Source organism: Muntiacus reevesi, chromosome 4 (genome assembly GCF_963930625.1).
Source record: "Muntiacus reevesi chromosome 4, mMunRee1.1, whole genome shotgun sequence".
Classification (NCBI taxonomy): Eukaryota; Metazoa; Chordata; class Mammalia; order Artiodactyla; family Cervidae; genus Muntiacus; species Muntiacus reevesi.
In genome coordinates, this window is record NC_089252.1 from 119798509 (window position 1) to 119814423 (window position 15915).

A 15915-nucleotide genomic window follows, 5' to 3' on the forward strand; every position below is an offset into this window, starting at 1 on the left:
AATTATTTCTTCTACAATTATCTTAAGTTTTATTTCAAAAAGAAATGTTTTATTACTATAAAATCAAGAGTTTGAGTTATAAGTTTTTTGGGAAAATATATTAAAAAAATCAACCTGACAGTATGATATTTGACAGTATGATAAACTAAATTCCCCCCCAAATAATCGTGCATACCACCAGTGGGATGTGGACTCCTCTAGGAAATGATAATCTTCATAATTATTATACATTTTGTGGGGCCTTTGTATACCGTAATATCCCTCCTTGTTGAAAAAGAGACAGGAAAACCTACACACAGTTACTCTTCTTATTAATAGACAATGGTTGGAAAACATTTCCGTGTTTTAGTCAACCAAGCAGTGAGATAATGGTCTTTTCCTCTTTCATGGGCACTTGGCACCTTTTTGCTTACATGTTAAACCAGGCCAGTCCATGGCATCTCTTTTATTGTTCCCTGGAGCTGATTTAGATATGTTGTTTATACTTTCACAGGAAAAACATGTCAACATGATTCACATTGAGTCCCGGAAATCCCGGCGGCGAAGTTCGGAAGTTGAAATCTTTGTGGACTGTGAGTGTGGCAAAACGGAATTCAATGAGCTCATTCAGTCGCTGAAATTTCAAACCACGATTGTGACGCTGAATCCGCCAGAGAACATTTGGACGGAGGAAGAAGGCAAGGCCAGTTTTTGTTTGTTGGGTGATTTTGCAAGCTGACACGTGTTGCAAAGGGTAAAGCTAATATTTTTGAACCTCACTGTGTTTCCAGCAGAGTTGGAGGACGTGCCCTGGTTTCCCCGGAAGATCTCGGAGTTAGATAGGTGCTCTCACCGAGTCCTCATGTATGGTTCAGAGCTGGATGCCGACCACCCAGTAAGTGCCCAGTCAAATCCATCCCACATGCGCTCTTCCAGCATATGACAGAGTGCCATATTCTGTGCCAGGATGCTTTACCATAGAGCAATTTATTATTTATTCCCTGTAACTGAGAGCAGACTCTTAAATGACAAGGCTTCTCTGTACGTATGCATTGGCTGGAAGCAGGTTAGAGGGATGGTAGTTCCACCTTGCTTTTATTTTTAAAAGGGTTGGATAAAAGAGGAGGAGAGTATAAACCTTGGAGAACGTTTCTGTAGAATTAGACAACCTGAAATATACTTGCAGATGGTGGCCCTTGGAAGGAGGAGCTGAAATTGATCACCTCTTTGGGAAATGAGGGAGGACTGGGTGTTGTGCGACTCAGTGAGAGAGTAGAACTCCCCTTGTTATTTTCCTGAACTGGAAGTAGTCAGGAGCAGAGCAGTGTGGTGGACTTCAGTCTCAATGGAAAGGCAGAGGGTGATAGAATGAGACCATGATGGAAGACGCATCTCTCCTTCCTGAATCTATTTACCGTCATCTCAGCTCTACAGCTGTAAAAATGACCACCTTTAAAGAAATATGATAGGTAGTAAGCATTTCCATTATTTCCTCTCTTCCCCTTTACATCAGTTTTTATTTAACGCAGGAGGCCTGAAACTTCTTTATGGTCAGAATGAAGTACAGTTAGTAGTCTGGGAGAAGCAAGCAATGTACTCCTTCGTTACAAAAGATTTTCCCCCAGTGCCCTGTGTCTAAAAGTGGTGGATTAAAGGGTGAAACCCTAGCAGATTGGTCGTGCTTATAGAGCCTTTTGTGGACTGAGGGTAATGGTTTTCAGATATCCATCTTATTTAAATGGAGGAAGTCTGGAAATCTTACAGACTGTGCAGAGGCTCTCTCAGTGTGGTCCTGGGCCAGCTGCCTTGGTATCACCCAGGGGCATGTCTCACTCAGCCCACACTCAAGTGTGAGAACCACTGCTTTAAAGGAGACCAGGACAACTTCAGCAAGAGCGAGCTATTCAGTCAAACCAGTCTTTTGGCATAAAATACAAATTCAGACCAATTCAGAGCATACCATTTAGTGGTCAGACAAACCTAATTCAATTCCATGATTCAAAAAACTGAGTTCGCTCAAAGACACATTCTGTTACGTTTGCCAGTATAGCTTAAAAATTCAGAGTAATTCACAGTAGTTCACATGAAAGGTTCCTGAGCTTTACAGAAATACTCAAAAGTGTCTTTAAGAATCATCCATTTGTTTATCTTCCCCTTCTCACCTCAGAGGAGTCAGGATTAGCACAGAAGCTGATCTAAGATCTTAGCAGTAGCAGGATGGCTCAGACACCAGCTATTAATTTCAGGATGACCTTGGGCAAGTCCCCCTACTTCTGCAGCTCAGATTCTTTATATCAAATGTGGGCATAAAATGCTTATTGAGCTCAAAGGGGCGTTTGAAAGGCCTAGTTAATAAAAGAACTGGAAAGCATTTTGGCAAGAATAAATGCTTAATTCCGGGAAAGGAAATGCTGTATTAAATCATGCAGATCAATGCCTGGACAGTAAAGGAGTTTTTTGCTAACCTCTTATTTCCAAATGCTCCCCTTAGTCTAGTTTGGAAATTACTCCAGTTGGAGAAAGGGGGTCAGAACAACCACAGGAACCACTGACCTTGCTGTGAAAAAATTTATTCTAATATCCAGCATAAATTTTTCTATGCTTAATTTTGTTCCATCATTCCTAATTGTACCCGTCTTATGATACCTTCTCTTATTTTCTATGCAGCCACTTGAAATAGTTGCAAGTACTTAGCAATCTCCTACCTGACTCATCATTTTTTACCACACATATTTCTTTTATATAAGCACACCAAATATTCATTATGCAAAATTTAATATTGGTAAGCTGGTGTTTTTAAAAGTTATTATTTGATGAAGATAGATAAAAGTTTCTAAGGAATTTTTGTGCCTGGGAATAATTTCAGTCCCAAGGCAGGGATTATTATGTTAGGATCACGTTCTTGTACTGAGATGGCTCGCAAGGGGCTTGGAATATGAGTCATGCTGCTGAGGTTCTCAAGAAAGGGTTAAATATGTAGGTGAGTCCATCTCAAACATTAAAGGACATACAAATCATGCAGATCTTTTCAAAATGCAGGTGGAGGTCCTGAGATTCTGCCTTTCTAGGGAGCTCCCGGTTGAGGCGTACACTGGTGGTCCAGGGACCACACTTTTGAATAGCAAGGATCTAGACTTCGAGGGTCTTTCAAAGTGGGATTCAAGGTCCCCTGCATAATGCTCTCATTAAAATTGCAGTACCTTGGGGCTCATCTGAAGCCTACTGAATCAGAACTTCCAGGGATGGAGCCTGGAATCTGCCTTTAAATGGATTTACCAGAGAGTCCAGTGAGCGTTAAAGTTTGAGAGCTTGTGAGCCTAACTCGGTGATTCTCGGCCCTCGCTTTCCATTTAGATAATCTCTGGGAAATTAGAAAAATATACTGATGCCAGCATCTCCTCTCAGTGTGCTTGCATCAAAACCTCTGGGAATGCGTCCAGGTTTGGAGTATTATTTAAAGCTTGGCGGATGATGCCGCCGTTCTGCCAGGGTTGACCAATTTGGGATAGCCGTGCTCGCCAAAGTACATTCAGCTGAGCACTTTTGGGTGCTGGTTGGGTCTTTAGTTCCCCTTGATTTAAGTTGAGAGAGGAAGGGTCGTGTCTAGCAGACACTCTATAAGTGCTTGTGTTGCCAGATTTAGCAAATACAAGTATAGGATGGCCAGTTACATTTTCATTTCATATAAACAATAAAATTTTTTTAGTATAAATAATGTCCCAAATATTGTCTGAGTGTCTTATATTTTATCTGGTAACCTTATCCCTGGCATCAATTTAGAATGGATGGCCAAGGAATTCTGTATCTCTGTAATCACTAGTGTAGCTAGCATCTCTGTTCTATTTTGCCAGTTCACGCACGTTTCAATGCTGAACTTTCTGGTTCACCCATAACACTTGTGTAATTACCACCATGCTAGGCTGATGAGCCATGATGAGTAAATCACTCTCTTGTGTGCCTGGAAAAGGTGCAGGTGTTTGCCAAGCAGACAGTCAAGATTCTTTGGGAAGCCCAGCAGATTATGATGCTGTTACCATGGTGTCTGGTTTGGCAGGAGTCAGGGAACAGATGCTCAGATTTTCACATAACTCTTTTACTTTTGTCGCGGCCTGCTTTCTCTTTGAGTATTAAGGGTGCTTGGCATTCTTCAGTTTTAGCATCCCAAGTTGTTGGGTGTGACTAGTGAGTGTTGAAATCTGCATTTTCTAGCATGACCACTTCTACCTCTGTGGCATAAGACATTTTTCTTAGGTCACAGACCCATTAGTAAAGGTGGTCACAAATTTTGTAAATGTAATCACAAATTTTGTATATAGACATTTGAAGGCTCCATCAGCCTGCTTTTGGACTCCAGTTTAAAGACCCCCAGTTCACAGCAGAAAAGAGAGTGCTGGACTTAAGAGTGGGCTCCCTTCCCTTCTGCAGGGCCTTTAGGTGAGCTCAGGGCCCTCATTTAAAGACCCTCCCAGTTCATAGCAGAAAAGAGAGTGCTGGCCTTGAGGGTGGGCTCCCTTCCCTTCTGCAGGGCCTTTGGGTGAGCTCAGGGCCCTCATTTAAAGACCCCCCCCAGTTCATAGCAGAAAAGAGAGTGCTGGCCTTGAGGGTGGGCTCCCTTCTCTTCTGCAGGGCCTTTAGGTGAGCTCAGGGCCCTCATTTAAAGACCCCCCCAGTTCATAGCAGAAAAGAGAGTGCTGGCCTTGAGGGTGGGCTCCCTTCTCTTCTGCAGGGCCTTTGGGTGAGCTCAGGGCACTCCCTGTCTCCCTCTGTTCCTGACCTCTTGTCATTCCTGAGAGAAAGGCTCTTGGCAGTGGACATTCTTTGTTTCTGTTCGGCATTCAGTCCTGTGAAGATTTCTGACCTCAAAGCCAGTTCTCCTTCAGCCGGAAGAGAGAGGAAAATGAGCTAAGGTTCCCCTTGAACGTGTCTGAGTGGATGTCGATTGAGCGGTGATGGCTCAGGGCTTCGTGGGCCTGTCCCGGTTCTCCTCCCAGAGCCCTGATCCCACAGCCTGTCTTCTTGCCCGACCTTCTTTCTCAGAGTGGCCCTCCCATCTTGGTTTATCCCTCAGGGTTCCAGGGGTTGCAGAGGGAAGAAGTTAAATTGAAACCATACCATCTCGGCTTCCAGCTGTTCGAAGAAACACCCCTGGGAAGAACCGATTGTCTGAAAGTGCCTGAAAGAAAGGAAAATTGAAAGTCTGTTGACAAGAGCAGAGACTCTTGAATAAACCAGGAAGTCCTCTTGGAAGGACTCCACTTGATAGGAGAATGACGGACAGGATGGTTAATTTCCCAAGTGCATGATGCTGGGTAAAATCTTGAACTTGGCTGAAAACTAGTCAGAATTATAGGAACTCAGAGGGAAATGGAGCTAGCTTGCTATCCTGTGTCTGGATCCCTTGTAATCGATTTTGCTTTATGTGGCTGTACTCATAACATACAGCAAAACCTCTTTAATTCATCCTGATTTGGGATTTTGATGATTATTCTGAGTGATAGAATTTTAATGCATGAACATTTACTGGTTATTTGCACAAAGTAATTAAATTTAGGTTAACTCACTGAATAGCCATGTTAAAGGGATCTGTTTTATTGAACAGATAAGATTAATTTGTAATTAAGATCAGTTACATGTAAATGATACTTAAAAACCAAAGGATATTGTTCACAATATCAATTTGCTTAACTAAGCCATTCTGCTTACTTATGGAGAGGTTAACTTTAGTCTGAATTCCCATGCATCCCAAATTAGGATAGCCCAAATTTAATGAGGTTTTACTGTAAGTACAATTTGCTTCCACCTGTATCATCAAGGTGGTCATCCAAGGGAAAAAATTACATTTGAATTGGACCCTTAATAAACATCACAGCAATTTTCTTTTAGGCCTTCTGTAACTAACTTTTTTGGCAGTCTGTTAAATAACTTCATTTCTTTTCTGTTTAAGGGATTTAAAGACAATGTCTATCGACAGAGAAGGAAGTATTTTGTGGATGTCGCCATGGGTTACAAATAGTAAGTACCTGTGTGATTCTGTCCTGTGACTTGTTGCTGGCGGATTAGGTAAATCACATGCTGGGTTAAACAGACCTGTCTTCTCGTCCCTGTTAACTTTTGCAGAAAGCAGACATGAACCATTTTATACACTCACCAATGCTGTAGGCTTTAAATGCCAACACCGATGTTTGACATGGGGGTATAATTGCAAAATAATGAGTGCTGTGGGCCGACGCCAAGTGCTACATTTTCACCATGGTACTCAGAGATCAACTAAGGCAAGGAGCCATTTCTGTACACTCTGCAGGGCCTGGGAAATGTGTTTTAATTTTACTTTTGATTTGACATTTTAGTTAACTCCCTTCCATGTCCAGCTTCCCTGGTGAAAGTAGAGGATTCCACAGGAATGACGAAAAGGCTCATGTAAGCAGCCATCACAGAAAAGAAATGTGGTTGTTTTATAGGAAAAGGAGACTTCCTGTAAACTGGAGGGTTTTTAAAAAAAAATTTATTTATTATTTGGCTGCACGAGGTCTTAGTTGCGGCACTTGGGACCTTCAGTCTTCATAGTGGTGTGCGGACCAGGGATCTTTAGTTGTGGTATGTGGGATCTACTTCCCTGATCAGGATCTAACCCAGGCTCTCTGCCGTGGGATCACAGAGTCTTAGCCGCTGGAGCACCAGGGACGTCCCTAAACTGGAAGTTCCATCCCCAGTCGGGGATTAGGCGTGAGGTGAAACTGGAGCGCCTCGGGACTGGCCAAGCGGCAGGGGCAGGCGGTGTGTGACTGGCAGCAAAGGCCACTCCCGGAGAGCTGGAGTGGACGTCAGCCCCTGCCTCTGCTGCTCACGCCGATGAAAATCGCGTAGGGACCGTCGCAGCGCTGCCGCCTCTTTCCTCTGGTGTTCGCTCAGCTCCATGCGTCTTCTGGACAGAACACACTTGTGCCTGGCAGGAAAGCGTCTTTCTTCCTCTCGCTGAGACTGCTGAGAGGCTTGACTGTCGTGTGGGGCAGGTTTGTCCTTGCTGAGAACTGGGCCATTATGAGTGTTATGGGGGGTACCATGTTTCCTTGATTTAAAGGAATCGGACACACAGGTATGAGAGCGGCGTGATCGAATCCCCCAGCCCTCTGGCTGGCAGTCTGTGCTGGTTCCTAACCTCCTCTGATGCTTTGGGTGCTCTTTCCTCCCTCCTCCCAAGCCCAGGCACCCCTCACTCTTTCTTATAAGCATGAAAAACGGACTCTTCGGCACGCTTTTCGGTGTGTGTCTCCTCTCGGCCTGACTCTGTTCCAAGCAGGTTCTTGACCCTCTTTAGACCACAGTGCCTTTCTGGCGCCTCCCACGGCAGCGTGCTCACGGCTTATCCCGCCCGCGCCTGACCTCACGGCCCCTGCACCCTCAGCACCATCACTGTTAGCTCCGTCTACCAGGGTCCCAGTTAGGTTGCCCAGTGAGGGCTCTGACGGGCCACGTGCACCTTTTCACATCAGGCCCCGATAGAGGGTTGTGACCGTAACATTGGCCCCCTTGGTTCACAGACCCTCCCTGTGAAATCTGGTCATGTCTGCGTAGGCAGAGCTAGGCAGGACAGACCTTTGGGGCACGATCTGCCCAGGACATGGTAAGAGCTCGGTTCTTGGCAGGCACTTTTTCTTTAGATAAAACAGATAGACAAAATGTATTTTTTAAAAATGTATTTTATACACAGATGCTCCATGGAATGTATTATATATATAAGAACAGTATGTGTGTGTGTGTGTATATATTTATATATATGTAAAGGATTTTGTCAGCATAGGGATCAAGTGCGTGTGTGCATGCTCAGTCATGTCTGACTCTTTGTGACCCCATGGACTGTAGCCCACCAGTCTCCTCTGTCCATGGGATTCTCCAGGCAAGAATACTGGAGTGGGTCACCATTTCCTTCTCCAGGGGATCTTCCCAACCCAGGGATCGAACCCGCAGCTCCTGCTGCATCTCCTGCATTGGCAGGTGGGTTCTGTATCACTGAGCCACCAAGGAAGCCTGTAGTTACGATCAAGGGACTGCCTCAAATATTAGTTATTTCTTCTTGTGGACCCCAGAAATTGGACCACGACAGGCTTATAATGTAGTGGCACTAGTAGAAACTGGTATACACGAGTCCACCCGTTTCAAGGAGCACTGATAATGGGGACTTTTATGGTTTTAAAGGAAGCATATTTGTTTGGAGAGGAGAGGAAAGGAGCATATAGTTATAATGATGAAGGGTGAGGCCCTCAAAGTGTTAACGAGCTTGCAGTTGCCATTTCCCATTAGCTAAAGTGAAATTGAGGCCTGATGTCTACAGAAAATGAAAGTAAAAACTGGAGGTTGGACATGGTGGAGGTTTTATACAAAGGAGGGCTGCACGCTGGCGGAGCAGTCCAGGATCTGGTTCCCGTCTGGAGGGGACTGACTCCTAGTAAGCGAATGTTCAGGAGGCTGAGATAGGCAGGACACTGCCTCTTCATCATTACCTAGGCAGAAACCACTCTCCCTGTGGTCCTGACGCCAGGGAGGTCAGATTACACTAGTCAGTGGGAACAGCGTCAGAGCAAAGGGTGTTTGGACAAGAGAGTTTGGAACCCAGGGGCCTGGTCACCCTCTGCCTCTGGACAGTGCTGACCACAAAGAATAAGAAAGTGGTTCACAGCTGGGGTTTTGGAGCCAGACAGGGCGGAGCTGGAGTTCCAGCCTCACTGCTCCCTAGCTGGTGAGCGCCGCAGGCCCTCCTTCTGGGAAGCGTGTCTGACAGGAGGGCCCGCCTCAAGGTTGTCCGGGCTACGAGGGAGTGTGTGCACTGTGCTGAGCACGAAGCTGGCACTTGGTTTGTGATCACTGGTGTCAGTTACTGCTCTTACATCCGCCCCCTCCCTTTCCTCAGGCTGGCTTCTGCTTCCCTTTGATCTACTGGTTCATTCTTTAGCCATCTTAACAGCACCATTTATGCACCATCTTAGGAAATACTATAGCTTGAACATCCCGAGAAGTAATCCTTCAAAGAAAATTCCTCCAGTTTCTCATTTAAAAGGCTGCTCATAGACTGGTAATTCTTTATGCTGAACAGCCTCCCTGTTTCATAGAGGGAGGGAGACTGTTTTCATAGAAAGCAGTCATATTCCCATTTGGGTATGTGTGGGAAGCTGCAAAGATACTGAGGAAGGTCACCCGTTGCCTCAGGTGCTTCTTGTAAGTGGATGGGGTGAGGGAAGTGGAGAGAAAAGGATCATTCCTTGATGCCCTTGGTGCCGTCATCGCTGTGGCTTCTCTGACTGTGGCTTTGAGGATGGCTGTGGGCTAGCTGTTGTGCATGTGTGTGCGTGTGTGCAAGCTCGTGCGATGGTGCTGGTGGGTTGGGGTACAAGTTCTTACAAGTCCCGAGAGGGCCTGGGCCATGGTCTGCACTGTGCCATGCGGTAGGGAAGGTTTCCTTTCGGTTTAACAGGAAAAAAAGATGCAATTTCTAATTGCGGTATGTATTTTCTAGTGCTGTTGGTTTTCCAAGTGAGCAAAGGGGAAAGATGTCAATACAGTAATTACTTAAGTTCGCTTGAGTGGCTTCTGGCAGCATGCTGTGACTGGATTTTTCCAAAGCAAAGCTTGGAAGCACTGGTCTGAGGAGCCAGATTAGTTGAAATTGGGGTGGTCCTGAAAAAATTCAGCAAGTGAGGTTTCTGCAAATATAGTTTGGTAATAATAAAATTAGGGACTATTTGAACATGGGGCAAATAATTCAGTTCCCTGTTGATAGTTCGTTCAGGCTTTATGGACACTGAGAAGGTCAGAAATATAGATGGAGATGGAGCACAGATATTTTAGTGGTGTCGTAGCAATTGGCAGGATGGAGTCTGAGGTGTCAAAAGATGAAGAGGAGAAGAAAGGAAATACAGAATAATGTATATTGAAACCACAGCCAAGAAGCCCTCTGGGGAATTCGTGTTGAATACCATATTTTCTATGATAGTCTTGAAAGGATAAAGCAGGGGGAAAGAATCAACACAAGCAGAGAAAAATGAAAAAAATTCTTCTCGATGATGAAAAAACAGCAGGCTCAAAGTCTGTGTTACCTTGAGACAGAAAGCAGAAAGGGAGTGGGGACATGTGGCCTGCTGAGAACTGTCCATAGGGGCCACTCAGGGAGTTTCTGATTGGCAGAGCTGCTGGGAAACAGGGCTGATTACCCGGAGGCCTGTGGCTGCTGCAGACATGCCTGAATGGTGGGCCGCGAGGGTCTACAAGGGTCTGATTGTCTGGTCGGTAACAGCAGAGGAAGCCTTCATCAGTGCAAATGTCACTCTCCATGGCCGACCTGAGACGGAAGGCGGTGGATGGGGAAGGAACACACCGTTTCTGAGGTCATCTGTGAGACACCGTGTCCTCTAAACCCTGATCTCCTCCACCCAAATGAAAGAAATCCTGGCATAAACAGATAAAGGAGCCTCCTGCTTAGATAATGTGAAGGGTATATGGACATGCACTTCAGAGGAAATGGAAGTGCATGGGGGTGGCGCAGATGCTATGTGGAGGAAGAGAAAATTTTGACTGTGGTTCTGGCGCTGTCAGATCTGAAACTCTTCAGTTCTGGTGTGGCGAAACATGTGACGTAATGTCTAGGCTTTGGAGCTAAACAGAACTGGGTTTGAACTCCTGTTCCATCACTTACGAGCTCTGTGGTCATGAGCACTGACCTCGGCTCCTGGTCTCAGCGCCCGTGTCTTAAAATGAACGCAGTGTCCACCTTGAATGTTTGGGAGGATTATCAGTGCTTCAGGGCTCAGATGCTGATTGCTACAAGCTGGGGTTGATTCTATGACAGATATGATTATTATTATCACGTGTTGAGTAGCTGGTAGTTCCTTGATTCCATGTAATCATCTGTTAAGCTTTAAAATAAACACAGTACCTTAAGGAGTGAATGAATTAGGGAATTTCAAGCCCCACAATAGACTGGGTTAAAGGAGGTTTAAAAAAATGTGTGTGGTGTGTGTATGTGTGTGTGTGTGTACACTATAGTGTCCTGTAACTCATGCACACAGTTTGCTTCTTCAGTCTGAAAAACTGACTCTCTGCATTGCCTTTGCAGGCCAGTGGGTCTCAGCTAAGGTCAGAGGGAGCAGATAGGGGCTGGGCTGTGTTGGACTCATTTCTGAATGACTGATGGTGGTAGAAATGTTCACCAAAACTAGACTTCTCAGCTGTAATGCACAGGGGGTTTTAGTTTCCTTTTGTTAAATTCCTGCTATCTGCTGGACATGGTATTAATTAAACATGTTGCTTATGGTTTTCCAGTAAACTCTCAATAAGCCTTTGAGATAGGTATGCGATCTCATTTTGAAGATAAGGAAGCTGAAGCTCAGAGACATTAGGAAACTTACTAGAAGTGGCAGAGCTGATTATATCATCCGGATAAGCACCCATGGTTGATGCTTTAATTTCTCTGAAGTTGAGTAGTAAGTGGACAATGAAAGCAAATATTCGTGTCCTAGGTTTGTTTCCCAAATGACCAGAATAGTTTCTGAAAAAGACCATTTTCAAGTGTGCCTTTCTCATAGAATCTAAATGTCTTTCTTTGCTCAAGAAGGCACATCTTCTTCTTTTTGGTCTGGAAGTGGCTGTAGCATTTCCCTTGAGATAAGATGAATATAATAGTGACAGAAGTAAGGGACTTGGCATTTTAAGAAGTCATTCTTCTCTTTAGGGAATTCTCAGATGTTTGAAATGCACAGTTTTTGTGCGTACTTAATACATTTCAGACTTTATGAAGCCAGGACTCCGACTGGCCCTGCCTGCAAGCTGTGCTGTCTCTCCCGGGTGCCCGGGACATCTGTCTGGCCCTGGCATGGCAGAGCCGCATGCTTGCCCCGCGCAGCAACTTCACTCTCTCTCAGGCCCTGAGCGCCTCTCCTCCTGCCCGGAGCCTGGCCCTCGGGGGATATAATCCGGCTGGAAATAAACATGGCTGGGTTGAGGCTTGAAAAACAATTGCCAGGGATTTGTCCCTCTCTGGCTTTTTCAGTTGCTAGACTATTTCTTGATTTTTGATTTACAAAATTTCACCTTTTGTGATTAATTTGCTCGAAGTGTAAGTACACAGCTAAACAGAGATTCCAAAACAAAATAGCCCCAAATGGGAACTAGCATATTTGAAAAGTGCAATCACCCAGCCCGGCAGGTTCATTCAATTTGGGTGAGCTTGTGAATATTCTATGCAGCACCATCAGAGGGAGAAAGAGAGAGAGTGCTTTCATTCAACATGGAATTGTGATGACTCTAAGCTCCTCTTCCTATCAAAACAGAGACAGGCATTTTCTTACCACCTTCCTTCCTCTCACCCGCAGCCCCAAACACTGCGAGTCGTCAAAAGGAAACCCCCCGGGACTAAGACTCGGTACTGTGTTGTGATTCTAAGTTGTTGTGCTCAGTGACTCAGTTTGCAGCCCTATGGACTATAGCCCACTGGGCTCCTCTGCTCATGGAATTCTCTAGGCAAGAATATTGGAGTGGGTTGCCATTTCCTCCTCCAGGGGATCTTACCAACCCAGGGATAGAACACATGTTTCTAAAGATGCTGAATAGATACATAATTGTGGACTGGGTTTTCCTTGGAATAAACATATTGGATTTCCAAGCCAGCATCTCACCTCTTAGGAGGTCTCAGTTTTCCCTTCGCTAGATGATTCAGCAGGAGTCAGCCAAAGGCTTGTAAAGAAGAGGAAGGAGATGGATGATCAGAGACAAAAGCTCTTCCTGGTCTCTTACCCAGTACTGTGCATTTTGGGGTTTACCTGCTCACAGGTAGCTTCGATGATTCAGCTTATGTTTGAGCTGGAGAATTACTGATGCTGAGTTGTTCCTAGGAGGCATTTGCAATTATTGCAACTTGCAGAAAAATAACTGGGGTGACTCTACCTCTTCACCTTTCCAGAAATTTCAGTTGACCTTAGCATTTCTCATTTCATGTGAGAAGAGCCATGATTTATGGACCCTGCATGATTTCAGAATATAGCTTAAAAGATTGCATTACTAACAGGACTCCTGAGTGCCAAGTTACCTATTTTTAGATAGCCGAATCTTAATTGGAAATGTAACAAATAGAAGGTGGAGCAAGAAGGAAAGAGAAAAGTTATGCTTTCTTAACAGAAAAAAAACTTAACAGGGGTTGCAAGTTTTTTTCCTTAACAACATTTTCCTCATCAGTTTCATTAGCAGATGGTCACCTTGATGAATTATGGGGTCTATGGTGATGGGGGGCCGGGTTTTAATTTTTCCCCCACTCTGCCCATTTGAGAAGAGGCACCTGAAAAGGCAAATATGTTTTCTCCCTGACTGAGCTAATTTTATCCCATTCCATTATCCTCCATTGATTTGCTTTCCCAGCTTTTGAATGAAACTGAGATGTATGTGGCTGTTTGGGTACTTTGTGACTCCTGCATAAACACCAGTTGTTGATGCTTTAATTTCTTTGAAATGGAGCGGTAAATTGAAAAGTAGAACAAAACCAAATATTTGTCGTAATGGGGGTCATTTCCCAGATGACTTGAATAGTTTCTGAGGAAGGTCACATTACAGATTTCAAGAGTCTCTCTCTCGGAAAATCTAAATATTTTTTAAAATTTCTGCCCAAGAGGCAATTCTTTCTTCTTTTTGTTGTCTTAAAAAAAATCTGCATAGCTACTTCCATTTGACATAGGTGGTATCATACACAAGTTGAAAACAAAAGCAGCAGAATTAAATAACATGGGTTTTTAAAAAGTTATTCTCTAGAGTTCTCAGTATATTTTAAATGCACAACTCTTGTAGGTATTTAAAAGATGTCAGGCTTTATGGAAAATCATTTTCATGCCAAATGTTTCTCTCTACCTGAAGTTCAACTCAATGGTGGAAATGAAGGGAGCCTGAAGATTCCTAAGAAACACAAAAGAGAAAATTGATTTGGAAAAGTTTTCTCCGTTCTCCTTTTGGGACTTGGTGGGTTTTTCAGGTGTGTGTCGGTGCTTTAGGAGGATGCTGCCTGGGTATAGCACGGCTCCCACAGCTGGGGAAAGCAAGAACACAGTGCCGCCGGGATGACTTACTGAAAGGGCCTCTGCACCGAATCCTAACATCTTTCATGCGGAATGAGGTGTGCGTGCTTTTACTTTGAAATGATTTCCACAAACATGAAGGATTAAAATTACTTCCACAAGTGCTGTCTGAGAGGTGAATGGATTTATAAGGGAGAATGTGGTTTTTCATCTCCAGACCTATTTCCAACCCTGCAGGGAAGTGATGAAGTCTTTTTCATTTCTATACACCTGGAGGAAGTGAACCAACTATATTGAGTCCCTTTAGATACGAGGCATTGGCCCTGGAGCTGTGCAGAGATGTCCCATTTGATATTCTGTGTTGTGCGGTTGTCTTACTTTCCTCAGTTTCAAACGAGGAAACAGAGGCCAGACCCAGTGCAAGGTAGTGTAGATTTTGCACTGAGCCATGTTGGTTTAGAGTGGGATCTCCAGAGCTACTGTTTCTGGCACCTGCTGTACCACTTACTGTTTGATCTTGGCTAGATCACTATGTCTGTAAGCCTTAACCTCTTTAACTGTAAACAGTCATTTAATCACTGTATAAGGGCAGCGGTACAGAAGAAAATCCATGTCATGTGCTATGATATTATTGTTATTATTACAGTTAAGTGGATGGTGGATAATGGATGCCGCTGTTAGGCCTGTGAGCTATAGGGTGACTGCATTCCGTCATCTGCTCCTGAAAGAGGCAGGTTGGGGCCCAGTAGTCAGCAACATTTGGTCCCTGTTGATCAAGATTCAGGATATAGGGGGTTGAACTTGAGGTTCTACGAGACCCTGGCCTGAGTCTCTTCATCCTAAAATTGACCTGAGACTGTTGCCTGCTCTTAACTTTTAGCTCTTTTCTGGACTGCGTCCTCTGAGTTCCCCTTCCCTGTGTATGCTGAGCATGTGCCTGTCAGTGGATGTTAGACCTGCTGTTGCTGCTATTGATATTTAATTTCATGGTAGTTTTGACAGAAGAAAATCACTCCTCTAGAATGTGGTGAAGGCTTTCTGCAAGGTAAGAAAATGGTGGGAAACCCTACCCTGGGGTGCACAGGACAAATAAAAACATAATTTCCAGGAGTTAAATCTTTTCTCTCCTCGAGGCTCCCTAGGTGTAGTAGTTTATTTTCATTATGTCTCTTGTAAAAGCAGCACCAGTATTAACAATGTGAGCAAAACACACTAACGTTTTTGTCTGCTACCATCTGAAAGTTCCTTAGGGCCTATAGACTCATTTACGAAAATTCATGTGTGCAAAGCTCATTTGCAAAAGCAAATAAAATATGTGATCATAAGTGCTCTTTACCTGACTGGCCTAGGGGACTTGCTGAAAATGTGTTTGTGCCTTCACAGTTTTCTCTCTGGTGTAGTTTAGGAGTCCCCATCCACCAACTCCTCTTCAAATGAACTCCTCATCGAGCCACTTAAGGTCAGATGACTTGAATGGTTGCAAATCTTGGTATAACTCAAGATTTAAATCACTGTACTGATCTGTGAGTTTCTTTTTTGAAAAATATAGTTTAATCATCATGCCTGTGGCATTGAAAATATCTCTGAAAGTTCATTCATTAAAATACGTAACCAACTTTGACAACCTAGAGGGGTGGGATGGGGTGGGAGATGGGAGGGAGATTCACGAGGGAGGGGACACGTGTATACCTATGGCTGATTCATACTGACGTATGGCGGAAACCAACACAGTATTGTAAAGCGATGAAAAATAAACAGAGTAAAAAATGATGTCTAGCCAAGGAAACGTCTCTGTATTTAGTTATGTCCCTTTGGGCTTCCCTGGTGGCTCAGGCGGTAAAGCGTCTGCCTGCAATGCAGGAAACCTGGGTTTGATCCCTGGGTCGGGAAG

General features: G+C 44.3%; 1 protein-coding gene across 1 annotated transcript in view; it reads left to right on the plus strand.

Annotated features, from left to right (window-relative positions):
- The window catches only part of TPH2 (tryptophan hydroxylase 2), a 95428-nt gene that overhangs the window by 5012 nt on the left and 74501 nt on the right, over window positions 1-15915 (plus strand). The window contains exons 3-5 of the mRNA XM_065935467.1: window positions 494-677; window positions 774-874; window positions 5924-5991. Coding sequence (XP_065791539.1) covers window positions 494-677; window positions 774-874; window positions 5924-5991 — 353 coding nt within the window. The remainder of the gene's footprint in view (window positions 1-493; window positions 678-773; window positions 875-5923; window positions 5992-15915) is intronic.